At 44.9% G+C, this 27697-nt stretch overlaps 1 protein-coding gene across 3 annotated transcripts in view; it reads left to right on the top strand.

The window, feature by feature from the left end:
- Positions 1-27697, top strand: part of Cntnap2 (contactin associated protein 2) — a 1898113-nt gene that overhangs the window by 1666524 nt on the left and 203892 nt on the right. For all 3 annotated transcript variants that reach the window (XM_048786770.1, XM_015493731.2, XM_048786771.1), the window contains one exon: positions 22554-22772. In XM_048786770.1, the coding sequence (XP_048642727.1) occupies positions 22554-22772 (219 nt within the window). The remainder of the gene's footprint in view (positions 1-22553; positions 22773-27697) is intronic.

The following is a 27697-nucleotide window of genomic DNA, read 5'->3' as shown; positions in this document are numbered from 1 at the left end:
GGAGCTGGGGTAGATGACCTTGGTGGCTCAGTGTAGGACTGGAATGTTCTGCTCTAATGAAAGCAATAGCTCTGAGCATGTGAAGCCCAGGCCATGGTGAGTCTGGGCCAGGTGGGGACCTACTGAGAAAAGATGTCCATCAGCACAGGGTCAAAAGTTATCTGAGGGAGAGGGGTCGGAGGCCTGATTGCTTGTGTCCTCTTGGCCTATCATTTGGGTGAGGGAGCCTCAATCCTCTTTGTCCTTTACTTTCGATTTCTTTCACAAGAGATGTGAAAAAACAACCTGACTGGCCTTCTGCCACCCCTCCCATCACAGTGTTTAACTCTGTCTCTTGCCCACCAGGGTCCCTCCCAGGCCCACTTCTCCCCGTGTTCTGCTCTTCCAGCAGTGGCTAGCTGGCAGAGGGCTCAGGAAGGGTCGTTTCTGCTGTCAAACTTTTGTAAACTGTCTCTCCTTCCCCCTCTTTAGTTTGCTAGGCTTTCTGATATCTCTGTGATAGGAATTCAGATTTTGTCTCTCTACGTGTGTCTCAAAGGAATTTTGTCACGGTGTCTGCCTGCACGTTGCTCTCCAGAATCGCAGTCCTGTTAATTAACTACATTGTGCCCTTCTGTCGAGAATGGAAGATTCTTGATTTGGGGAACAGTGAGCCTGTGTACAATAAGTTAATGAGATGCCACCAATATCTTACGTGCAAGCAGAAAAACATGCAAGATAAAATTAGGGCAATCTTCCCCGTTAGCATACTTCAAAAGTAAAATCCTAACTTTGCATCCCACTTGTTACTATTTTTTTGTCCAGTGAGCATTTACTGAGTGTCTACTATGTCCCAGCCACTGTGGTGGGTGCTGAGGAACATAGTCAAATCGAACATGGTTTCTTTACCTCAAAGATGTGTCTGTTTTGGAAAAAAGACAAGTAAATCAGGGGTTACGGGGCGAGGAAGTCACCCCATCAGGTCACAGAGTGCACAAGTGGAGAGCTGGCGTTCCACCCCAGACGTTTTATGTCTGTCCTAGAGTCATCCTAGAACACTCTGCCTCTCACAACAGACAGGGAGAGAGCGGCCTGGGTGCCAAGGGGGAAATTCAAACCTGACTGGAGTGACAGCAGGTGCTTCCCAGGGACTGTGATGCTTTAATTAAATTTTGATGGATGAGCAGGAGTCAGGAAGGTAAAGAAGGTGAGGGAAGAACAGGAATCGGGAAGGAAGGATGTTCCAGTGTAACACCGAGGGGCTGAAAACGCAGGCCACCGTACCAAGGAAGCCGGGAGGCTGCAGGTGCAGAAGACCTTGTGCAGAAGAAGGGGCAGAGCTAGAGCTGGGGGACAGGAGTGGCTGAGCGCCCAGGGTCTCCTCAATCCTCACCATACAGTGAACTGGGGCAGAACAGGATGAGGCTCACATTCACCCAAAGAAAGACCGGCAGCCGGATGTGTTAGTCCATTTCTTGTCACCATACTACAATGCCTGAGGCAGCCTGACTTGATAGAGGATAACTGAGCTCATAGCTTGGGATGCCAGTCCCCTGGGCGTGGCCCTGCTGATGTGAGGCCCCTCTCGACTGCACCACCTCGCGGTGGATTGTGATGCTGGTTACCCATGCAGGCCTGAGTAAGCATGTGACCAAATGGCCAGTCACAGAGGGGTCAGGTTTGGGCTCCTAAGCACCACCCAGGAGGCTCCACCTCTGAAGGTCCCACTGCATCCCCCCCACCCCGGCCACTGGGAGCCAGGTTGCAACCACGCCAACCTCTGCAGGACAAACCCATCCAAGCCACAGTGCAGACCAGGAACCAAGGAGGCTGCATGCCGGGAGTAGTGGGAGAATGGAAAGAGGGAGACAGCGGGCAAGGCATGCCTGGGAAACTCAGAGGGAAGGTTCCCGGGTCTTCAACCACACAGCCCGAAGCTGAACTGGAAGGACCCAGAATGAGGCTGATCTTTCCGCTTCTGATGCTGTGGGGGTGGGGCACTTCCTGCTCAGGAGGGTGGTATTTAGGGCAAAGTACATTCTGAACAGTTCAGTGAGAGCCTCTGTGGCCACCGAGGGCCTAAATAGGCAGGCACTTCCTGAGCAGGCAGAATGTCCCCATGGAGCCCGCAGAGGACTGTTAGAAATAGCGTCTAGGAGTTATCACCCCCAGGGAGGAAGAATCTGATGCACTGAGCGTGGATGAGATTGCCCAAAACAAAAGGGCAGAGAAAAAAGTGAGAAGCCCAAGAATGAAAACCCCCGTCAAGGGTCGTGAGGAGGAAGAACGGCGGTTAGAAGATGGGCTTCCAAGGAGGGAGACAGGGGTATCCCAGAGAGGGAGTGAAGAGGAAATTTCAAGAAGAATAAGAGAGTGTCAGGTACTGCCGAGAGGTCACTAAAACAAGGACATAGAGTGACCACTGGGCTCAACATGGGAAGGTCACCCTCCAAGAACTAATTAAGGACGGTGGGCGTAGTTCAGTGTTAGAACGCTTGTCCAGCATGTGCGAGGCCCTGGGTTCTGTCCCCAGCGCCACAAAGACAAAAAGGTCAATAAAAAAATTTAAGGAGTAAGGCAGTCTGTCGCGAGGGGGCAAAACTGCGACACATGCGGTAGAGGGGAGAAATAAAGAATATCCACAGGCCTCTGCCCCTTTCGATGCTTTATTCACTCAAATTACTCAATACAATTTCACTCTATAGGTTCTTAATCAAGAAAACGGCAATCCTTAATGCTGGGCACTGCAACAGACATAATCAATTCACAGCAAATAATTCTAGATTAATTCTAAGCACTGCAAAACACACTTAATCATGATAGGCTAATGACAGACATTCCCTCTGCATGCTAAGTTCAAAGTCTTAAGTCTTAGGCTTTATGTCCAGCAGATGCCCACTCACTCAGACCATGATGATCAGTGATCAGGTCCCAGGTCCAGAACCAAGGCAGGCTTTTGCTGGCATGGAGTGGACAACTGGTTGAGGAGGGGATCGTAGGGAGGAGTTGCGGCTCTCACTGCCGCAGTCTGGCTGGGCACAATTCAGGAGCCACTTGTCAAAAGAAACGAACTTTATTTTTAGAACCACACACGCCAAACAAAACAGCTCCTCAGGAAAAACCTTCAGAGCCCAACTGCCACCACCGGCTTCCCACAAGCCTCTCCACCTCCCCCACTCCTCCTGCTCTTGAGGCCGATTGGCTGGGTCACGTGGGCGGAGCCAAAAAAGTCCCCCAATGAGCAGCTCCGTAGTCTGAAAGGGCGGGGAAACAGCCCAATGAGCATCACCGCAGAGGAGCCAATCAGCTAGATGTTGCTGGGGCCGCTGTGAGCCAATCATCAGCTGGCAGCTGGAAGTTTGCTGGGGCCCCTTCGGCTGTGGCTCTCAACACTCACCAAGGTCCAGATGAGGCGGTAAAGTTTGAGAGTGGTGAGGATCACGCAGAGGATCAGGAACGAAGACAAGTGATGGGATGTCAGGTCCTCATCAGCCTCTCCAGCTCGAGTGCATCCTTGTTTTGGCTGGCTGGACCTCTGTTCATTTGCTCTATCTGGCAAAAAAGGAGAGGTTGGAGACATGGGAGAAAAGGGGATTGGCTAGAGGGGCGAGGTCCCCAAGGTGATGGTGATGAGTGAGACCCAGCATCACAACGCTGCCAGGGCTAAGGAAAACAGGTTAAAGGGGAGGAGAGCCCAGGCCACCACCAGGAAGTCCCTCCAGAATCTGGCCTTGCTCAGCTGCTGCTGCTTTGTATTTTTGAGATGGCTGAGGGATATTGATTTTTAAAATCCATTGTAGCAGTTATCAAAAAACCCTGGTTCTAGACCTGGCCCATCACTAACAATCGTGGACATGGGTTCGTGTTTCAGAGTTATTGCCGGGGGTGGTTTGACTTCTACAGGTCCCTTTCTGACCATGACAGCAATCATAACCACGGTGGCCACCTCGGGTCACCATGGGCTAAGCACCTCCTGCATCCGGTGCTGGGGGAGATGCAGGAAGTCTGAAGTGAAGACGAGGGGCCCAATGCCCTCCCCAGGGGAGGAGAAGAGTATGTTTGCGACATTATGACATGTAATTTTACTGAGAGTTTTCTGAGTGCCAGGCACTATTCAACAACTTCCATGGGTGTTAATATTTTTATGTTTCATGGCACACCTTACCTGTATTTTACAGATAAGGACACCGAGGCACCCAGGTTCTACAGATGATTCCATATATGATGCTGCTTTTGATCTCTAAAATACAGTGAGTTATTATACTAGGCAGAAGGTGTTGTAAGCATTGAGGGGGGGGAAAGGAATCAACCCTGAGAATGAAGGGGGAGGAGCAGGCACCTGAGATTGGCCTTGAACCCCAGCAAAAATGTTAGCTAGAGGAAGGTGTAGCAGCAGGAAATCTAGGGGAGTCAAAGAGCGCAATAAGCTCTAAGAATGAGGAACAACATGGGTGTTCAGGAAGCTACGTTGGGTATTGTTAGATGTGAAGCAAGACACAGGTGGTGGAGATCTTCTGGCAAGTCTCAAATCTGATTCTAAATAGTTGGCAATTAAAATCTCAACCAATATTTATTGTACACCTACTATGTGCGTGCCAAAAAGGAACCCAATAAAGACATGGCCTCATCTCTGGGGCACCTCCAATCTAGCAGGGGGTGGGGGGCAGCCATCTTGGCTATTTTACAATTATATTCTGGATAAGATGAAATAAGCATTACAAAGGTAAGCAATATGCTGCAGCTACCCAGATTCGGCACAGTTGCTTCTCCTGGAAAATAAGAAAAGCTTCCTTAGAGATGACGTCATTTTTAACTGAGCTTCAAAATAAATGGGAAAGATCATCAGCCCAGGATACCATTGGAAAAACCTGCAGAGCACAGATGGCCAGGACACCTGGGGAAGGTGTGGCCCCACCATGCACCAGTGGTGGGCCACTGTTTGCCTGAGGTGTCCAGGGCTACGACCAGGCCACATGTCATTGGTACTGAATAAGCACTTGATGAATGGAAGAGATACTAGTCCAAGCAGAGAACCAGGGAAAACCCAGGAGGAGGAGAAGATCACCCTCGCTGAAGGACTGGTGATCAAAATGAAGAGAAAGAATATGTCATAAGGCCCAAGGCTGATGAAGTTCTGGAATTTGAGATTTCACAGGAAAGGTTTGGAGGAAGAACTAAGCTGCAAGGTCCAGCTGCTGTGCCAGGTGGACTGAAAGGGCTGCGGAACCAGGAGGAGCACCGGGAGGCAAGGTGGCGGGTGGTCCCCCACTCCACTGTGGAGGTCTCTAGTGGAGGCAGCAAGGAACTGAGTGGACAGGGAGCCTGTGAGCCAAATGTTACGGTCCCAGGGCTCAAAGCATAGCAGCAGCAAGGACTGGGAGAGGGTGTCACAGAAGGACACACTGCAGGACGGAGATGCGGGGCCGTGGATTAGAAGAAGCACTCTCTCCTGGCCCCTGGGGAAGGGGGTGCCACACAGAAGGTACTACTGCAATCAGGGGGACAGCAACCCGAGGAAGGACCTGCCTGGACGTGCTTGTGATACCCAGTGACCCTAGGGTCTGTTTCATTTTTTCGACAATTTAGAAGATATGTCACAGGAAATTTGTGAAGGGGATAGGGGTTATTGGGGTTTAAAGGGAATGTTTATTGAGTAGGAAGCTTTGGGGAAAAGCAACCAGAAACTGTTGCAGTACTTTAGCATAAGCTTTCCTGTGACCGAATTTGAGCTTTTTCAGATATCAGGATGACTCAGAGAAAATTTTTGCATTTAGCAGGCATATCGCCCCAAAAATGTGGAGGCAGCAGTCTAATATCCTACTCATCTTAGGAAAGAGTATTAAGGAAAAACTTTCATTTCCAAGATGTAGCCTTCTGCAATACACATGCTCCGGAGAGTCACAGAAGAAAATATTCTGCAATATATAGAAACTGATGAATCAGAAGAAGTAAATTAATAGCAATTTATCTTCCAGTATTTCAGAATTGGAACAACTTTTTATATTAAAAGAGCTTCACTCGTGTAGACATGAGGAATGTTGAATTCCACTTAACTGGGTTGTGATGCTGTGGGGGAGGCTTTGGAAAATATGAGTTTTTAATTCGCAAATCATGTATTAGCACCTGGGGGTTTTCCTTTTAATTATTCAAGCCAACCTAGGTGATCAACATGGATTGAGGAAGAATTTTAGTGTTTCTCCTGCTTTGCAAGTCTAACTCTGGTTTCAGTTTATACTCCAGATTTGACACTGAAGAATGATTCTCACTTGGTCATTAACCAGATATAAGAAGAAATTACCTTTTCCATAAAGAAAAACAATTAAAGATCTGAATATTTAGTAACAGCACTGAAGTTTTTTTAAAAAACCAAAAACTTCTCTAATTTCTTGACTTAAACTTTTCAATTTGGATTATAGACAAAAAAAATTAAGAAATGTAAATTAAAGATTAAATATGTGCTAAATTAAAGCTATTTAATATATTAGCTGTTTGAATCTTATTACATATTAACATATATAAATTATCAGTAAATAAAACTGAATTAATTTTATCCATATTTCTCTGCCAATGTCATTGAAGAGACGGACAGCTATTTGAACATAGCATAGGTCCCTTGGGGTGGTAAGGACAGACTTCAGCATAGGATGTCCTCTAAATATGAAAATTTTCCCACATTACCTTAGAGTTTAGTGGTCCACCCATGTCTGCTGATCTGGAACTTTCCACACAGGCCTGGTAATTCCTCCTAAGCTGGTCACACAGTTACCTCTTTCTGCAGAGTTTATGGTCTGTCCTTTCCCCTGCCTTTCTCCGGAGTCAGCTGGAGAGGACCACCCAGCTCTTGACCAGCCCTCTCACTTGATGGCTTTTATGGGTGTAATCTGACCTCTGCCACTCAGCATTCCCCCTCTTCTCCCTGAGGACAGTGGTGAGCATGCTCTGCTTACACTTTCCAGTGCACACAAGCATTCTTCCATCTAAAGTTATATCACCTTCTTGGTGACCATTCCTTTGCCTCTGGCTCAGTTCTCAGACTCCAAATGCCCAGGGAAAGAATTTTTCCAATCACAGCCAAGGATATGGCTTGCCCTTCCTCTGAGGCTCAACTTCTACTCTGGGAATTAAGTAGAGTCCAGGAAATACTCTCCCCAAGACCTCACTGCAGGCCCCAATTCATTTATATTAAGGGCATTTTAGGACAATAAAAAGAAAATAAATGTCAAGAAGCAGGATACCCTCAAAGACACTACATCTTACATACATTAACATGTATATTTATTATTTTAAATGTTCAAGAATAAGTCAAAGTAATCTACAGAGGTACAAGTCAGAGTAGTGACCACCCTTAGGGAAAGGGAAAAATTCATTGTCCTCACCCAGTTGACCAGGAAGGAGTACAAAGAACTTTGTGGGTGGTAGAAATAGTCTGTCTTGATCCAAGGAATGATTACATTTGTAAAAACTTGTTCAACTCTACAGTTAAGACTTGCACATTTTACCAGGTAAAAAATATACTTCAGTGGAAAAAAATTTGGGAAAATGAAAATTCCTGCTGTGAGAAAAATCTCAAATGACAAAAATGTTAATAAAACACCTGAGTTTTCAACAAGAGAGAGATGAAGAGTACCCGAGACCGGTCTCTGAACCTCCCTCCGACAGTGTCATGTTGGCTTGTAAAGCAAGAAGGACACCTAGGTCATCTGTAAGATCTCCTGCAGCATTAGCAGGTCAGCAAGTCGGTCAGAGACCATCAGCTTCAAGTGTGGATTACCCTGCCCCCATCTCCAGTGAACTCATAATTAAGCAGCACCTTAACTTTCCATATCAGAGCTCTTGGTTCTCCTGCAAATGATCAGAGGAGGGCTTTCCCAGAGCAAGTGACAGCTGCTTCAAGGAATGCCACTCCACATAAATGCTCCAACTAAATGTAGTCAGGATATTTCCTAAAATCACTGACACCTTGCTGTGAATGCTAAGGACCCAGCTGAATGGCCTGAGGTACCTCAGGCTCAACACATCAAAACTGAACCCCCATAAGCCCTCTCCAGTGCTCCCCAACTCTGTTAATGTCATCACCTCATTATCCAGATTAGAAAAATCAAATTCAAATTCATGTTTCACTAACCCGCACCCCATAGTGGATGGACTGCTGATCTTGACAGAACACTGTATTTTTAAAATAGAAAATAATTTTTAATATTATTTTAGATAGAAAATAATTTTCTTCCTGCAAGTCATGATACCAGAACAATCCCAGAGAAAGCCTCAATTGCTGGTTGCAATAAGGCAGATGGAACATGGAAGCAAAGATAATGAAGTCTTCTCAAAATTCTTTGTCTTTCATGGTGGTTTTGCTGGTTGAATTCCCAGATTCGAGATTCAAATGGGCTTCCAATTTGTCCCCCTCGCTATGGTCCCTTTCTCCTGACATCTACCCACCCTCCCCACTCAGGCCACATTTCTATAGATCTGGCTCTATTTCTCCTTTCCTTACAGACCATAATGTTTTCTCAACACCTTACAAGACAAACACTTCCTCTTGATAAATGATTCAAGGCTTTGATTTTACTTTCTAGTCTCTGTCCCCCATGCAAGTCTTGCCACTTGCCCACCAGCACTGTGCCTGACTTCAGTCACCTCCACCTAGGGACAACCCCTGGACACCATCCACACTTTCCTAAGACTTGCTTTGTCTGCCTGCTCTGGAATTCTGTTCCCTCATTGAAATCCAGCTCACATGAAAGATTTGTTTCCATCTTGATTTAAAATATATATATATATATATAAAAACAGTATGGCAGAAGTCTTCATTTTTCTAAAAAAAAAAATCAAGTTTTGCAAGACAATTAAATAGGTGCATTGCCTAGAAAATAATAAGCATCCTTCCTAACAAGCATCTTCGTGTAGTATTTCTCTGAACAGAGCATAAGTCATATGTCATTATGAAGGAGAAATGCTGAAGTTTCATAAAGATATTTTTTCTGATGGAATTTTCTTCTATCTCACTGTCTCTGATTCTAATATTTTCTGCATTATTTATTGTATAGGGCAGGTCACAAAATCTTTTCCTTCAAAAAAGATGGCATGTTAAAGTGTCAAAATGACTAACAACGGGAATCATCCTGTCTATGACCAGCTGGAAGACCGCAGGCTGACTAAGAAGGAAACAAATCAAAGAAGCTTGAATTCACACATTCCAAGACAGAGACAGAGAAAGAAGATGCCATTATTGCTAAATAATAAACACATGGATTAGTGAGGAAAGTCGGGATATATATGTGGAAATTTAAGTTACAATAAGGTTAGAGACCTTCCATCTGACAAAATCTGCACTACCCATGTCTCTGCAGGCTCAATATTTTCATAAAAACAAAAGCTTCAAGGAAAGAGTTGGTGCCACAATCAGTTAATGCGTGTTACTAATACTGGAGAATTGATTCAGCGCAGGATGACACTTGGGACCAATTAATTCAAAGCTGGTTAAAACAAAAAAAAAAAAAAGAAAAAGAGATAATAAATCAGGAAACAGAGCTTCATTTAAATACAGTGAGTGACTGGAGTAGATTACTTGAAATAACTCAAAACCAAGAAATATCTCAAAGGACCAAGACAACTAACTAAGTACAAACAACACGAGGTTCTTACAAGCTGTCAGACAAACACCACGTAATTAAAATTGTGTAAGAAGACACTGGCTACTGGATGTCAAACAGAAAACAGCAATTTACAAATGAAAAAATTCAGGGAATTATCTTTTTAAAGACACATTCTGCTGAAATTACAAGATAGTTTTCAACAACAGTCAAGATGGAAGAAAAGGAAAGCCGGGAAGCCTTACCTGAAGGACTGGCAGGACTGAGGCCATGACTAAATGCGTTCTTCCTAAAACTTGGAGAAAAGCAAACTTGTTTCTATTCTATCATGTCCCTCATTTTTGTTTGTTTTTTTTTTTTTCATTTTCTAGATCAGGCACTTTCTCACATTGTGGGACTGTGTTCTAGAAGTTTCTGAGCTGGTTGTTGGGACACTGGAAAGTACTTTCCCGTAGACCCGACATTGTATAGGGCATTCCTCTTTCACAGGGAACCATAAAGGGCTTTATGACTCTTGTCAACGGTTCTTCCAGGCTTCCCGGGCCAGCTGGAGTCCTCGGAGCTAGGATTTGGAGGCCATATGCTCTAGAATAGAAATGTCGAAGAACAAAGAACTGATTCCATATGGAGCTTGTTCGTGATGCTTTTCTCATAGGGAGAGCTTTCATTTGTCCTTATAATATTCCAGGCACAGTACTCCCGCAGGCACAGGGGATGCTTGGGCAAGCACAGGAGCATGCACCTATCTACAGGGCTCCCTCACAGCTCACAGCCACTCTCTTTGCTCCCCAACATCTACAACTTAGAGAATCCCACTCATTCCTTCAAATATAATGGTATAACCTATATACATTAAAGATATCACAGTGTTCTGACATAGACCTGGTGTTGGAAGTAAAATCATTACTACACCACCATCCATCCCTTCAAATTCCAGTGGTCTGAGAAGAATGATCCTCTAGTCATTTGTTTTTGTTTTTGTAAGTAAATGGAAAAATGTGATAAGGTCCTCAGAGAGTGAGGATGAAGATATATTCTTACTGAGGAATGAGATAAACGGCTGTAACCACCACAGGTTTCAGTGGCTACATGAGGGTCCATAGCATACTGTGCTCTGGTCCATGAAGATCTTGCACAGAGTGATCTAGATAGACACCCGGGTTCCTTTTGTTCTGTGGTCCCACCATCTCCCAGAGCCCGGAAGCATCTACACCCAGGTTGTTACATAGTCCATCTGCCTCCTATATGGGGCACATCAGCATTTGGAGGGATTAATAGATTATTATGTCAACAAGTTGGGGGCGTGGCCTTGGAAAGATTGAGAAATACAATGTTGCTAGAGAACTGGGGATGGAGAAGCATCTCTTGCCTTCACCACATTGGCCCAGAATGACACACATTCCTTTGCTCTCAGCTCATTGGTCACATGGCTTCACTTAGGTACATGGGGCCCAGGAAATGCAGCACTTGGGGGGATGGCAGTTTTGCATAGATAGCTCTGGAAAGGAGAAATAAACTTTTTAGCAAGTTGCTAGTCTCTTCCACAGGTACTATGGCAACAAAAAGGAGTAAGCTTCAGCCTCACCTGAAGAAATCCAAGTGGGTTTCCAGAAGATGCAGCATTTGGTTTGCATGGAAGGATGACAGGCACAGAAATATGAGACAAAGTTGTTTTCCCAGAGAACAAACAGCACAGGCAAATCCAATATTGGAGGAAAATCACAGGCATATACACAACAGGAAGTCATGTGTCTGAAGCCCAAGGACCACTTAAAATATATTTTATTTTTACAGATATGACCCACCACATATCTGTGTTAGGTTTGACAAAGGAAAAGCTAGGCAGACCCAAGGCCTCTTAGGAAAGTATGCTATTGTGGATGGTGCTAAAATGATCGAATTTGGGTTTCTGCATCTCTGAACTTGATTCCTCTGATGAGAACTGACGTGAATGCTAAATGAGTTCTCATGAAGAATGGTTGATATTTAGAATTCTGCAGGGTCTTTCTGGGTAACTGCAACCAGAGCCAATGAATAATAGAAGCAGTGTATATCTGTCAAGTGTAATTATAGCACTGGATTATGCTCATCTTGCATTTGATTCCTGTATACATTAGTTTAAACATCGGAACATGCTGGTACTTCAGACCTGGGAGGATTTTACTTTGAAAAACAACATGCCCTTAGTTTAGCCATTTTTAATAGGAAAATGATTCACATCTGTTGCAAAATTATTTCATGGTAAAGTCTGATCACTCTTATTTTTAAGATCTTTCCAAGTTTCTAAATACAAGAAAGCAGTAAGGAGGAATGTTTCAACCTAGTTTTAAATTTCCTCTACTTTTTTTCTGTTTAAATGAAATCTTGTTCTCTGCATTTTGATGAACTAATCTCTCTGATTAAACGTTTGTTAAAATTATAGCATAGAGTTGCCTAAAATGTCACCAATCTTTGCAGAAGAAAGTAGAAATTATGGGATTGTAACTTTTAAATTATACAAATATTGTTTCTCAATGATTTAAAAATACATAGAAGCAAAGAGGATAAAACAAAAAGAATCAGCTCTAATTTTATATTCTGATATGTTTAAATTACCATTTTGGTGTCTACATTTCCAAACATTTTCTATGCTTTTATCTATAATTTTTTACAGAAAAATGAGATCATATGATACATACTGTTTCGTATCCTATTTTTCTTCATGTAATAATATTTTAGAAACTCAATTCTCTGTCAATTTTTTTTAAAACTCCACACTAGTAATTTTTTTCAACTGAAGGCAAGCATGATACTAGAATCTCCTAGAGGCCAGAGGGCATCTATAGTATGAAAAACAGTGTGATATTATATTTGGAAAACAAAACCAAGAAGCTATTATTTTTATAATATAGCCATAGAATATAAAACACAAGAATCCCTGTTGGCTGGGAAGGTGTTTATCTGTGATTCTGGATGTTGTTATATAGTCCATCTGTGTCCTATATGGGGCACATCAGCATTTGGAGGGATAATTAGATTATTATGTCAACAAGTGGGGGCGTGGCCTTGGAAAGACTGAGAAATACAATGTCTCAAATGCCAAGCATCTCATTTTACCCACCATCCTCTGTAGTTGAGCTTCACTTTTCAAAGATAAGTTTTCACACATTCTGATCTACCTTCCTGTAGATCACTCTCCACCACACCCCATGACAGCAGTCTGCGTACTTAGTACGTAACAAAGTTGTAGGATGCTTTCGTTTTCTAAGTCTTGCTCATGTACTGCAGCCACAAGCACCAAGGCAGACAAGATGCTGAGATCAAGGCCTCACTTGGGAAGGCCAAGTACGGAATTGCCCCACAGGACAATGCCACTTGTGGATGACCGCGTTCCCAGAGCAGTGCAAGGGCCTGTCCAACCTTCCTGAGGCAGAGGCTTGTGACTTGCTTGATCAGACTCACAGCCGCTCTCCCGAAGGAACTACTAAGAGAGAAACCATGTTCCCTTAGTTCACCAACCCAGAAAAAAAGTATAGGTGGTGGTTTGAACATTGTTCCAACCGGCCCTAAGAAAGTTCTTGCATGTTTTATAGGTACAGACATCAGAGAGGCAAAATGTTATCTATGCACCATATACAGTGTGGTGTTGTTTTCAGCTGCTATGTTCAGAAACAAAGAGAAGAGTGTTTTATGCTGCATTGTCATTATTATTTAATGTCACCCATTTCCAGAGAAATGCTTTGTGCAAGTAGAATTTGTTGGTATGACCCTAAGGGATCCTGTGAAAAGATTTGTTTCTTTTCAGAGGAGGAAATACACAGTTTGACCTCTAGGATCCATTAACTTCTGCAACTTTAATGAAGTATCTACCCTAAAACCCCCAACCCCAAGATTTTATACTTTTAATATTTGGTTTACTCAGCTTTTTCACTGATGTGACCAAAAGATCTGACCAGAACAATTTTAGGGGAGGAAAAGCTTATTTGAGGGCTCACAGTTTCAAAAGTCTCAGTCCATAGACAGCAGGCTCCATTCCTCAGGGCTCAAGGTGAGGCTAAAGAGTAAGGCAAAAGAGTGTGGTGGAGGGAAGCAGCAAACATGATGATCTGCAAGCTGAGAAAGACTAAGCTTAGCTCACCAAATATATACCCCAAAAGCATGGCCCCAGGGCCCCACCTCTTCCAGCCACACCCTTCAATTACCACTCAGTTAATCCCATCGGGGGATTGATTCATTGATTGGGTTAGGACTCTCATAAGCCAATCATTTCACCTCTGAATATTCTTGCGTTGTCTCACCCATGAGCTTTTGGGACACCTCACGTCCAAACCATTACAATATTCAAGCTGCAGAGTCTTCATTTCCAATAGTCACTACTAAGATAAAGAGCAAATTAATCGCAACTAAAGAAAAACTAACAAAAATAATTTAGATCAGTTATGCACCTCTTGCAAAGTTTCCAAAGTAAAAGAGTTTAAGAAGTCCTTCACACTCTGTTACGTAGAAACGAAGTGGGTCTCCTTTCCTCCGATACATGTCACCTTTCCCACTTACATTCTGTTGACCCCACATCTGGTGTCATAATGGAACAAAATAAATCTCCTCTTATATTGTGAGTCCATAGCCTGTAGAATATAGGTCTCCATTCGTCATTTTTAATTTCCATTGCTTTTCATTGGAGAGATCTTTTCTGAAGTCATACCAAGATGACACTGGAAAATTTTTCTAGAAAGGAAACAAAGAATTGCTACAAACCAAAGGTGACCTGCGGCTGGGGTGGAAGCTCTCGGTATGTAGCAACCAAGATGCAGACCTCTCTTCTGCTGTCTTCCTGATGGACTTATCCACAGCTCTCAACAGCAGACACGCTCCTTCCCAAGCCCCATCCTTTCATTCCCAGATCTCGTGTGTGGCCTTTCCTCATTATCGAGGTGTCCATCAGGACAGCCGGCCACAGCTCCGTCACAGTTAGCATCAGTTCATTGACTAGATGTTCTCGCCTTTTCGGTTTCAGTTCCGTCCAAGTTGATGCCTGTCAGTGTTCCTTCCTACTCCAGCTCTTTCAGCCTTCAGTTGTGTTCCCTTGTTTGGATCTCACATCCCACAGTTCCCTCTACTTGATCTCTCCAAAGTCAGGAGACTCCAGGAACCTCTTCTCCCTGAGGTCGCCTAAAGCCAACCTCCCAAATTTCCCTGGAGCTCTACCGAAACACTCATCTGTTAATGAACTTTTCCTCATTTTGTGGCAACACTTGAATGTGGTCAAGAGGAAAGTTTCTTTGATATCCATTTCTTCCTTAATTACCTCAGGGGACTCTGTAGGCATCCAGTTTCATGGTTTCTCTAAAGAAGATTCTACATTTCCTTTTATCACAAACTGCATCCCCAGAATCACCGTCGTCTAGGGTTTTCATCTATTTTTCCAAACCTGGGCCCTCACTACCCAGTGCACATGTCTCTACTTATCCGACCAGGAGGGTATTTGAAACCCCCTTGACTGTCCTGCTCAGGGCACAGGGTATTATTTCTAGCTATGTAACATTTTGAAGTAGTTTTTATCTTTTTCCTGTTTAAATCATATAGGTCCATTAATATTCAAGAAGTTATTCTCAGAAGGTAGTTAAATGCATGGAGAAAACTAAAATTAGAAAGGCTTTGCATTTTAAAACCAGCTGTCTGCCTTTGCAAGACCAATGGAATCTCCCTTTCCCTTCCTTTTCTCTGTGGATGCCTTTGTTTGTGAAGTTAGTTTTTAACCATAATAAAAAGCTTAAAGGCCAAAATACATGAAGAGAAAGATTTCTCATACTCAAGAGGTTATCAAGATACCAGAGACTTTAAAATGAGTTCATAACACAGATTCTTAAGCTCCAGGCATTTCCTTGAATAATTTCCCAAAAACTTCAAATAAATTTTCTTTGCCAATGTTCATTTTCAGATGAGTGTAACACACATACATATATTCACATCAGAAGAATCTCTATCCTCACAAACAGACTACACTACCAGGAAAAAGTGAGGTTATTTTTTTAAATTTCCTCTACAATATTAAAGCCAATACAATATAGCAAGGAAAACAAAAACCTCTGTAGTAGTCACTACTGGATCTTCTGTCTCACAGCCTCGATTTTCTTACCTAAGCAGTGAGGGTGAGCTTGGAGGTTGAAGCTCATTCTCCAAAATCTTTAGACTTTAACAATCAGATAGTCCTAAACTGAAGCATTCAGAGTTATTGGCTTTGTAGAGATAAAAATCAACTGCAAAATTAGAGGCACTGCCATCCCCATAAGACTACACACTGTTCTGCACCAGTTACAAGTTCAGGGGGTCCCCAGACCACCCCCAGTTTCAATAATTCAGGGGAGGTTCCCTGAGCTTCTGTGTTCAGAGTCTTTACTGAGGCTCCGTTAAGTAGAACGGCTGACTGCACACAGGGCTGACCTCAGTTTCCAGCCCCTACAGGGCAGGACTGGGTAACCCAAGCCCCTTGTCCTACATCAAATTGTTGGTCACTCTAACGTGGACAACCCCCATCCTAACTATCATTTGGTATGGCCAGGCCCCACCTTAAATCATATCATTCAACTCTCTGATATGACCCAAGACTCCCAGGCTATGGAAGAAACCCTTATTAGGCAGGATATTCCAGGGGTTAGACATTACCTTCCTAAAACCAAGGGCAAAAGCCAGAACCATTTGGGAGCAAGGTTAAATTTTTAAATTTTTTAAAATTTTGAAACTATCACACTCCAGCAGTAGCTATGTGTGGGGTACAGTGTGACATTTCAATACATGTACACAATGTGTAATGACCTGATGAGGGTCACTGGCAAAGCTATCACCTCAAACATTTATTCTTTCTCTGGGTTGAGAGCATTCAAGATCTTCTCTACTGGGTATTTTGAAATATTTGATTAACTGCTGTCGATCATAGTTACCTAAGGTACCCTAGAATATGATGTTATTCCTTCCATCCTGCTGCACCCTCGTACCCACTATCACCTATACCCTTCCTGGCTGTGGTAACCACTATGCTCTTCTCAACTTTGGTGAGGGGTAGAGTTAAATTCCTTACAACACAGTTTTTAAAATCTTCCCATTGGGGACAAGGAAGCAAGAGATTCGTAGGTAACTTATTACTAGGAGGAATCTTGGAAATCCCAGTATTTCTTAAAGTAGGATCCCAGGACCACGTACATCAAATCCCTTGGCACTTAACAACTTGCAGGCCGCAGGGTCCTACCTCAGCATACTGAACCTGAGTCTCTCTAAGAGGAACGGAGGAAGATGCACTGAAGCACACTCCCGTGGCAGTTTCTCTTGCAGGACAAAAAGTGACAGATGCAATTATGATGCAAGTTCCTTATCCCTAAAAGTAGAGGGGAGACAGTGTGAGATGCAGCACAGGGAAAAGCTTCTGCTTCTAGCTGCGCTGCTAATTTGGGAGTAGATGGTCACTGGTCCCCAGACATCAAGTGTGTAGGGACATGGAGCACCATTTGTTTCAAGCAGACAGAACTAATCTCTCATGTTTCTAGAATGAGAAAATATTCATTGCGTTGCTTCTGATCTTAGGGCAGAAACTTGTGGAATGTGAAGTGGCATTCCAGAGGGTTCCGAGAGGCTTTGAAAATGGCCTCCTTCATCCCTTCATTTACTCACAGACCTTTCAGTGCGTACCCTGCGGCTGGCTTTGTTCCAGGTGCTAAGGGCAGAACAGTGACCAAATCAGAAAACTCTCTGCCTTGGCGAAGCCAGGAGCACCTCCATATCCTCTAGTTGTTTTGTTCAGTCGGGAGAAAGGAGAAAGGGGAGCCCAGGGAGGACTTTGCGGTTGAACACAGACTGCTCGGGGAAGGAATCTCGAATATGGGGATTTGTGAGCAGAGAAGGAAAGGAGCAGCCATAGAGCTCTTTGGGTACAGGGAGCAGCCGGCAGTAAGGCCCTGAGACAGGAGCAGTGTCAACTGTGGTGAGGGAGAAAGCCTTCCGTGGTGGAGTTAGATCAAGATGGAGAGATGAAGAAATGGTGCATGGAGCACCAGTCTCTCAAGGAATTTGGCCAGAAAAGGGAGAGAGAAAATGGTACCCAGTGGGGCAACAAGGCCAAGGGAAGGGCTTCATTAACGGTAGAGATTGGCAACATGTTTGTGTGGAATAGTCTGGGAGAAATGAAAACCAGTGGTGCTGCTGTGGAGAGAGGGCCAGTCCTTAGAGAGGAGTCCCCATCAAGTGAGGAGCAGCCAGCCCGGGGTTGGGGGGCACTGCCTTCAGTAGGAACACAGTGTCCTCTATTTCTCCTTTTCTTCATCTCGGATTCCCACCGTGGACTCATTTCCTTCGGATGCCTTCTCAAGTTCTAGAAGTTATTTGATATCCTTGGGGGGAGCGGGTTAAAATGTCCCCAGCACTCCCCCCAGGAAAGCCAGGTGGACAGATCTACTCTTCCAGTTATCAGTTTTGTTGGATGAGTCCAGTGAGATTTTTGTACCGCGCTCCATGGAAACTATCTCCTCTTGACAGGCGAGACGTGGATCTTAGCCAGGCGGTGACTGTGACAACCAGCCGCTCCTGGTGCCCCTGTGCGTGCCTTGGCTTGTCTTTCCTCTTTACCTGTTCCACCTTGAATGACCATATTTGTTCTGCTACCTCCAATGGAGTCTTTGGGTCTAATGTCTAAATGTTACCTCACCTGCTGGGGGAACTCAGAGCCAAAGAGTCTGCTCTCTGGCCAGCTGTTAAGTTTATCACCCAGTACATTAAGCCCATGGTGACTGGTGGAGGAAGTTTATGTTGAGTTCCTACGAGAGACAATAGTACCACCTGCTGGAATGTGCTTGACCGGGGAAAAAGACAGCAAGAGCCGACCCTGCTTTTGCTCCACTGGCTGTCCTAAGGCACCCAGGAGTCATGACCCAGCTCTACTCAACAGTGATTTCTGCCACCTGTGCTATTTTTTGAAACAATATGCTACTTTGTACATTTATCTTTTAAATGACTCTCTTTTCCCCCTATAATGATTCAATATTTAAAACTGCCATGAAGTCTAAGTAGCTATATTTTAGTTTGTTGTTTCCCTTAGAATCTCATGGAATGTAGCTTATAGAATGTTGAAGTTTGAAAAAACCTTGGACGTAACCTAGTTCAGTGACTTCAAACACCTTTTGGACACAGAACTCTTGGCAATCTAGTCCTCACTTCAGACACCAGCTCACTGAGGTCCCAAAGAGCAAAAGGGCAAATCTTGGACTAGACTTCATCTGTACTGACCCCCAAGCCATGCCCTATGTCACTTGGACTCTTAAACCTGAGGAAAAGTGGCTTAAACAACACTGACTACCTAAGCTCTAAGGGAGACTGATCAAGGATGATTTAAGAGCTGAACGGTCTCACCAAGGGCCAAGTTCATCCCACTGCCCTCTATTCTCTGCATGTCTGATGTTTGAAAGAGGTTTGCAGCAAAACCCACCACCTTCCCCTCAGGATCAAGGGGAAGGAAAGGGACTGTTTTTTCCTCGTGTCTCCTATAAGCTAATAAATCCTTCCTAAAGACCACAAAAGGACCCTGCTCATGTCCCAATGGCTAGGAGGGAACTATGCCCCATCCGACGTAGGGTATAGGCAAGGAGCATGGAATTGCCAAACTTGTCTTAGTGAAATCCAGATTCACTAAGGGTCAGGTTATTCTCACCAGAGGATGAGACTCTGAAAACTCTTAAATTCCCAAGCAAGTTTCAGTCACTCACAAGGGAAATGGTTGACTGTGGGATGTTCTCCATGGCTCTTCCATTTCTTTTTGTCCTCTGAGCATCAAGCATTAGAAACTTTATCCTTGCCTCTCTAAGGACATGTGTATGACAACATCCTTGGAAGACAGATAGTGTCCTCCTCCAAGGCAGAGGGGCCATTTTTTTTCCTGGCCAGGAAAATAAAGACAGTGTCCCCAGTGCAAAAATTGGGCAGATTTGCTAGTAGCTCCTTCAAGACTGGGGTTTTCTAAGCTCAGGGTTCCTCAGCTACAAAGCTCACCTTCTTCAATGTGCAGCATCAACCCATGCTGTGCCATGTCAACCCCGTGGGACTTGGGGGACAGGGGCAAAGGAAACCAATACAAACACAAAGCCTGCTATGTTGTGAGTATAAAGGTCTCTTGTCTCTGACTCAGGTGGCTCATGTCTTCTGCCAGCATCATGAAACTGACCAGCTAACTCGTTAGCATGAAAGTAGGGTAAAGTTGGACCCATCCCCGTTCTTGACACTATTGGAAAGGCAACAATTCGCGCCTGCCACAGTGTCGGTTCCAAGGAGCCATGCTCTAGACACCCACTTCTCAAATGCTTATTTCTGGGAATGAGAATATTTTCAGTGTTTAAGAAATTCCTTCCTACGGGCAGAAACAGGGCAGTGCTTTGGTCTCCAAGTGGGGACACGTCAAGAAAGGAGAGTGTCATTGGATCTGTGTCTCCCAAGCTGCCTCCCTTTTATTCGCTCACTGACTCTCTCTATAATTATCTCTTTTAAAATGTCAGTCGCTCTCACCCAGAAGACCAAGAGCAATCAGCCACAAACTGAACTTTAGAAGCTTTTAAAACACCCTGGCTGTCTGCCTGGGAGATGGGATTTCTCGAAGGCATCCCTCAGCACTGTCAGGAAGGCTGACATTGAGCGACAGAGAGGAGGAGCCCCTCCCTTCTCTCTCCCCCTGGTCTGAGCCCCTTCCCCAGGAGGCAGCAAAGGGAGGAGGGACTGAATACCTCTTGAGCAGAGCCTGATGGAGGCTCACGGGGGGGGGGGGGGGGTCGTTGCTCGTGGTGGCCCTCGGCCTTGAGTCCCTCTTACGGCACCCTGTGGGGGACAGAGGCCCAAGAAATATGTATGGCTATTAAGGAGACCACGGTCAAGGTGAAGAAATAGGGATCCATCGTGCCCAACCGAGAAAAGTGTGGCTGTTTTCTAATCACCTCTGGTGCTCAGAATCTCTCCAGATGGTGACACTTGAAAGCAACTGGACAAAGATTCATCATAGCAAAGGGACAGTAGCAAAGGAAATGAGGCCAGCATTTATCTCTTCAAGTCAAACCTTGGGGTTGAGCTCAATTTATCCCTAAATGCTATGTCCCTGGTGATAGTTGATGCCTTTCCAATGAAGCCATCTTCCCCACGTGGCTCAGGAAGCCTCCTTCTCCTGCTGTCCTGACCACTTGCATTTTTAAATGCATCTGCAGAGATATAGCTCCGTGGGAGCAGAACAGATTCCATCTTAAAGCAAAACTTTTTTCCCCTGGATCTTGGCAAATCTCTGGAGAAAGATCACTCAGTCTGTGGGTCACTCTGCCGACTCCCTGAGTCCTGTTCATAGTTCCACAGACCCCACAATGGAGGTCCCTGGCCTGCACATTAAATCCTGTTCCAGTGACCCCTGAGGGCCGGGGCCCCTAATTTGGATGAGATGTTTTACTGGAGTGTATATGGAGTCACCACAAGCCTTAAAATTAAAGTTCTCTTTCTAAAGACATGAAGGATCAAAATTCCTTGGTACAATTAGGTTGATTAAATTGAGTCCTGTGTCTAATATGCCTGTAGCTCAATAAAGTTAATGCAGCTTTCAGAGAGGCCCGGCACAGAGGCCGGGAACAGCCCAGGTCCTGAGAGAATCCGGCCCACTGTGGTTTTTAAATTAGAAGTTTGATTGCTTGCGACACCATCTCAAAATGGTACCAGCCCAAAGAAACTGAATTTTCCATTAGCCGTGGAAAAAAAATGACAGATATTTAATTAAACCACTTAGAGATTAGGCAAAGGCTTATTGATGGAGAGAGGGCTGGATATCTTTATAAGCAAAGTCAGGAAATTCGCTGGTGTGCCACGTCTTTAAAGTTGATATGAATTCACAGAGCCTTGAGCAGTCCGGGATGTGTCTGCTGCTCCAGCAGGAAGCTGCCTCTCCTGCCGACCCCCAGAAAAATATAAACTTTGAAACCTGTTTATAAAGCACTCGGTGGTCACTGAGGAACATCACACAAAACTTAAAGTGTGAAATAAAGAAGCTGTTTTAATTAAAGTTGACAAAGCAACCACCAACTCCATCCAGCTCTTGCTAGGAGGTGATTTACCGCAGAGGCAGGTTGGCTTGTACATCTTTGGAAGAAAGAACTTTGTGGTCAGTGCTGGAGGGTAGGTCATGAGAAGGATCCAGCATCCCAGATGGAAACCAGCCAAGGTCTGCAAAGCAGGAAGCAGCAAGGCTCCGTGCTGCAGGAATGCTGTGCAGCCTCTGGGACAGCCACGGCTGGTCCCAATGGGGCACAGGTCACCTTCGTTGCTTGGTAATTCATACATCCATGGCTTTCAAAGATGGATAAAATAAACTTTTGTAAATTCCCCCAAAGTGGTAGTTCTCCACTCCAGCTCCCTTTTAACATCCTCCGGGGAGCTTTTTGGAAATGCTGGTGTCTGCTCCAAACCAACCGAGTCAGACTGTCAGGTGTTCCAAAAATCTCTTCAGGTACTTGCAAACTGATGCCCTCAGAGCTGTAGAAGAGGTCAGTTGTAAGTAGAATCAGAAGGTCTCAAGCTCTAAATTCTGACAAACCTGGGCTCAGATCCTGACTCCACTAAGTCACTAATGTAAGACACTCAATGTCTGTGTGTCACCAACTCCATTCTCCAGGCCTCAATTTCTTTAACTGGAAAGAGTCACTGGTGGTAACTTCTTAGAAAGCTCCTGAAGGTTGAGTAGGGAAACAAGTGTCTGCGTGACACATAGAGGTCCCCCCAAAGGAATTTATTTCCTCCCCTTTAGCAATGCATCGACACTTACCTCCCTCAAATGATTCTGCTGTGGATGTGCATGATGGGTACACACTATGGTGGGATTCACTTTGTAGCCAGTGCCCAGAGGAGATTATTTTTGTCTCCCTGCTTTGTTCTCTGAAGAATCCTCTGCTGCTTGGTAGCTGGGAGAATATACTCACGGGTCTTCCACACTTTCTGCTCCTGCAGCTGCCACAGAAGTGTCCTTTTCATTCGATGTTGGAAATGGGCCAGTGGAGATTGTAGTGAGGTCGCCCTCCCCTCTCAACGATGACCAGTGGCACCGGGTCACTGCAGAGAGGAATGTCAAGCAAGCCAGTCTCCAGGTGGACCGGCTGCCCCAGCAGATCCGCAAGGCCCCAACGGAAGGCCACACCCGCCTGGAACTCTACAGCCAGCTGTTCGTTGGTGAGTACCAGAAGGACAATCGTGACTTCCCTGTTGGTTTTAAGAAAACTCACCATGAAAAAAAAAAATTCTGAAGGGGGTTTTGATAGAGATCCTTCCAAAATAAGTTTCTGTTCCTCTTGTCTCTTTTAAGGCAGAATAGAAAGAGAACTCTCAGGAGACCTGGATTTGACATCACCCCCCTACTTTCTGGATTCAGGGTCCTCAGCCACAACATCAGAGTGTGAACTGGGATGTCCCTTGGGCCCTCTGATGTCTGCAATTTTAGATTTGTGGTTTTAGACTATGTAAAGTTATTTGATTATTTAGGGCACTTACAACTGGGAGGAAGGAAGGGAGGGAAGGAAGGATAGAAGAAGGAGGAAGGGGAGGGGGAATGGGTTCTCTAAGTTCAAGTTTGCTTGAAACGGTGAGTAAGGGGAGAGGGGGAGCAAAGGAAGGAGCAAAAAAGGTAATGGACGATGTCTAGATTTTCTGAAATGACAACTAGCAATCGTTCTTTTCTCTGCCCATTCTCAAGTTTCTAGGCAGAGAAAGACTGAGACTTGGGCTGACCTGGTGTACCTCCAGGTGGGAAAGAAGCCAGTGCTAATCAGAAAGTTAAACCCAGCCAAAAAGCCATGAAGGAGGTCCAGCCGTGGTCTTCTTCACCAATGTCATTGTCATTGCTATTGACACATTCTAGGTGAACCTAACATTGCGGCAGAGCAATATCGCTCTCCATGAAGTTTAATTGTTTTCCAGAATATTCATATTTCAGGAAGTGAGCAGCTTTCCTCTAATGGTGGATTTGAAGGACTTTGTGGAGGCACAACCTTAGACCCACTCTCTGGGTTTCTGGGGGCTCCCTGATCAGTTCAGCCAACTGTGGCAGGCTCCACCCAGCAAGCTGGCTGTGACCTGGTGCTATTCATATTCATCACAGCTGTTACCTGGGTGCCACCCTGATGGTAGAGCCTCACCAAGGGTCAGCTAATGTTAAAGAGGACCAGAGTCCCCACAGTGTCTTTCACAGTTGCTTTGGGATGATCAAAGAACATTAGAAAGTCATTTTTTAAAAAAGATAAAATTGGGTGGCCACTCCTTTCATGTGATGAGGGCAAACTACAGAACGAAAGTGTCAGTTGATGGATGAGCTTTGAAAAGGAGACCGACCTGTTAAAAAGCCCATCCACCAGGGGCCATGAAGAGAGTTACGGGTTTTGAAATAAAATAGTCTGCAACCTCACTGGGAACTCACCTCTTTTCCAAATCCTTCCCTCCAATGGCGATCTCAGAATCCATCAGCTAAATATCGGGCCCATTGATTCCTGCTAAGCACGATGAGCAGATTTCACTTCATCAGTGTCTGCCCACCTTACCTAGGGCAAGTTTCTTCCTGAATTCTGCTAATCCCAAACATTCTGGGCATATTCTACTTGTTTTCCTTATACTGGGTGACTCTACTTGGCCCAAATGGGAAAAGTTTCCCATTTTTCTCATGTTGGCCCCAGATACATGAGTTTTATCAGTTTGCACCCACACCTGAAAGGGGTCTGAAAGAATTTTGGAGACCTAGTCAGGCTGTAAGATGAAAAGGGAAAGAGCATTTATGGTGGTCTAGGAAGGGAGGTTGATTCATTTAAAGAAAATGACATATGAGCAGAGCAGAACAGAGAGTGAAATCAGAATTCACAGAAAAATGAAATGTGAGGAACAGGCAGCGAAAGACACCCAGGGACAATGAAGAGAACCAGGACAAGCAAAGGAAGGAAAGAGGAGAAGGCAATGTCACAGGAGGAAAGGGCTTTGTGGAAAAGGTAATAGCAAGGCTATCAACTGCCACGAGTTTAAAAAAAAAAAAACCCATAAAGAGGATTCTGCAGTGGGCTCAGGTTGAGTCAGCGACTTCTCTTCACTTGATAATAAAAGGTGGTCTCGCGTTCCAGTCTCTAATTTCCTGTGATCTCAGAAGCAGGCCTGGAGCGCATCTCTCAGACACAAGCTAGTTGTGCCCATCTGAGAAATTTGGTTCTGCAGCAGAAGAACAATATTGTTCTGCACCAGGCTAAGTGCAGGGGAGCATCAATTTCGGATAAAACAAGTTCAAGTTCAACAGCTATGAATCCCAAAGCCAGTTCTCCCACAATCAATCATTCAGTAAGATGCAGGCAACCTGTGGACTGGTTTCAGTTCAGCTCTGGTAAAAACATATCCTTGACCAAGTACCCCTACTTCCTCTCTGAGCCTCTTTCCTCGTCTGTCCAGTAAAGCAGTTGAACTAGCTGTTCCCCAATCCCTTCTAACTTTAGGCCTCTATGATGAGGTGCTTAGTGACTGTTAAATAAGACCTGGGCTGCCAGGGTGCAGACCTTCCCACAGGGTTGCATGCTTAACAAATTGGGCTTCAGATGCCACCTCGGCCATTTGCCAACTTGAAGACCACTGATAAATCACTTAATATTTCTTTATTTAATCAGAACGCATTTGTCTCTGAATTAAATGAGCTACTCCATGTAAATCACTCAGGAGAGCACCTAGCACTAGATATGAGTTCCTTTCCTTTTCACCCCCTTGGTTTTTCCACCATGTAACTTTCGAACACCTTCCAAAGAAACGTCTTTCAACTGGCTCGTCTCTTGCTCCTCAGACACTAATATGAAATGTGATCCCTTCAACCCAGCACCCCCAAGGGAACACTCTCCTGCACAAATGCCCCTCAAGTCCTTTGCTTTCCTGCCACAGAGGTCCCTGAGCAGTAAGCAGGGGCCCAGGAGTCTTCTCACAGTCATCCAGAAAAGCAAGCAAGAATATCATATGAACCAATAAAGAAGATGTGGTATATATATATATACATACACAATGGAATATTCCTCAGCCATAAATAAGAATGAACTTATGTCATTTGCTGGTAAATTGATGGAATTAGAGACTATCATACTAAGTGAAATAAGCTAATCCCAAAAAACCAAAGGCCAAATGTCCTGTCCAGTTTGTGGAAACTAACGCAAAACAAGGGAGGTTGGGAAAGGCAATAATAGAAATCCACTGCATTAGACAAGGGAAACAAAGGGAAGGGAAGAGGTTTGGGAATAGGAAATACAGTAGAAATAATCTGTCACAAGTTTCCTAGGCATAATCATGGTAACTCCACATCATGTACAAGCGCAAGAGCGGGATCCTAAATAGAATACGTTATACTCTATGTATGCATAATCTGCTAAAATACATTCTACTTGATTTATAACTAAACAGAACAATCACAAGCTCCCTCTGGTTCTAGAGAAGGGGGGCTTTGAAGGACCTGATGCTAAAGCACTCTGAAAGCGGTTCCTGGCCCAGTACACGGAGTGGATGTGGGGGTGCCCAGCCTCCGCCACTTTCTGCGTCAGCAAGGCCAGACTCACATGCCCTTTTCCAAAGTAACTGAAAAAAATAGAGAAGATACAGCTGTCACTCTACATCTAAAATATAATTAGAAGTTGTCATTCAGAAAGGGCCAGCACAGGTCATTTGGAAGTAATAAGCTAGTTACGATTCTGTTCTAGTAGAAAATTAACAAGGAAATCTAAAATTTACAAGGCACCCAAGAGGGAAAAAGCAGTTGCTGGCGTTTGTTTGAAAACCACAGGAAACTTCTTCCTGCTTTTGATCCAAATGGGCCACTAGCACATGAGGAGCTCCGGTGTGGCCTGGCAGAGGCACTTGTGGCACATGGTGGCAGGAACTCTCAGCCAGCCAGGCCGAAGTCCTCCAGGGCAGCCATGGCCAGATTCCCCTCAGGTGGCGGGAGAACTGCGAACATGCTCCTGGTCATTGTCAGCCTGAGGGACTCCAGGCTGGCCTGAGCCAAAGCCCTCGTTGGCACCAAGCCTTCCCAGGGAGTCTGGAGTCCAGGCAGCTGGGCAGCACTGTGAGGGAGAGGGTGTCCACAGGGCCTCCGCCAGCCGGTGAGCACAGGCCTTAGAGGGAGCCAAGCAGGCCCGTCAGAGCAGGCTCTGGTTTAGAGGGCCAGAGTGTAACTTGGAAGTCATCCAAGGAGGTCAGAGTTCAGAGACATGGAGGCTGCTTCAGAAAGACATCCCGCTCCTGAGTGTCTCCCTGAGAGGGAAGTTTGGGTCATCTTAACTGGTGACGAGTGTCCAGGGTCCACATACTTGGTGCACCACTTCTGAAATCTCTATGGAGGCAAAAGGAGAGGTGTCTCTGCTGTGCAGCATGTAGCTGGAGGAGCCAAAAGTCATTCTGGGTCCTTCAAGCTCTTATGTGACGGGTGCGAAGTCCACTTGGAGATGCAGGGAGGATCACTGTCTTTAGGGTGGCTTAGAGACAGGTGGGGAGGAGGGACGCCACCGCCACCTCCTCCAACAGCCTGTCTGGTGGGAGACCTTTCTCGCCTGAGTGCAGCGGAGTTTGTAGAAGAGCTGAGGTTTATTAAATAGACTTGTAAGTAAACGAAGATTCCATGTGAGGGCCATTCCCTGAGCTGAGCTTGGCTGGCTTTCCCATAAAAGGGCCCAGATTCCTCCACCTTAATAAGACAACTTGTTTGGTCGGCTGTTCCTCATACCCACGGCATCCAAAATCAAGAACCAGCTGCAATGCCAAGTGATTGGAAGAGCAGAGAGGAAGTCACATTTGTGTGTGAGGAGAAAAACCAGGATCCCAGCCATGAAACGCACCCAAATCTGCACATGAATAAAATGGTCATCCCTCCTGTCTAGGAAGTTTGCAATATCCAGGTTTGATCCTCAGCACTGCAAAAAGAAAAAAAAAGTGTGTGTTTACTCACACACACACACACACACACACACATACACCACACACAAAATCCAAATTTCTAAATTGCAGGAATTATAACAGCAGATGTGTGCTTTCCCCCATTTTTTAATTGGAAAATTACAATTATACATAATGGTGGTATCATTGTTACATATTCACACATG

The sequence above is a fragment of the Marmota marmota genome, unplaced genomic scaffold (genome assembly GCF_001458135.2).
Source record: "Marmota marmota marmota unplaced genomic scaffold, marMar, whole genome shotgun sequence".
Taxonomy (NCBI): Eukaryota; Metazoa; Chordata; class Mammalia; order Rodentia; family Sciuridae; genus Marmota; species Marmota marmota.
Note: the sequence above shows the minus strand (reverse complement) of the source record. Positions and strands in the feature narration are given on the sequence as shown.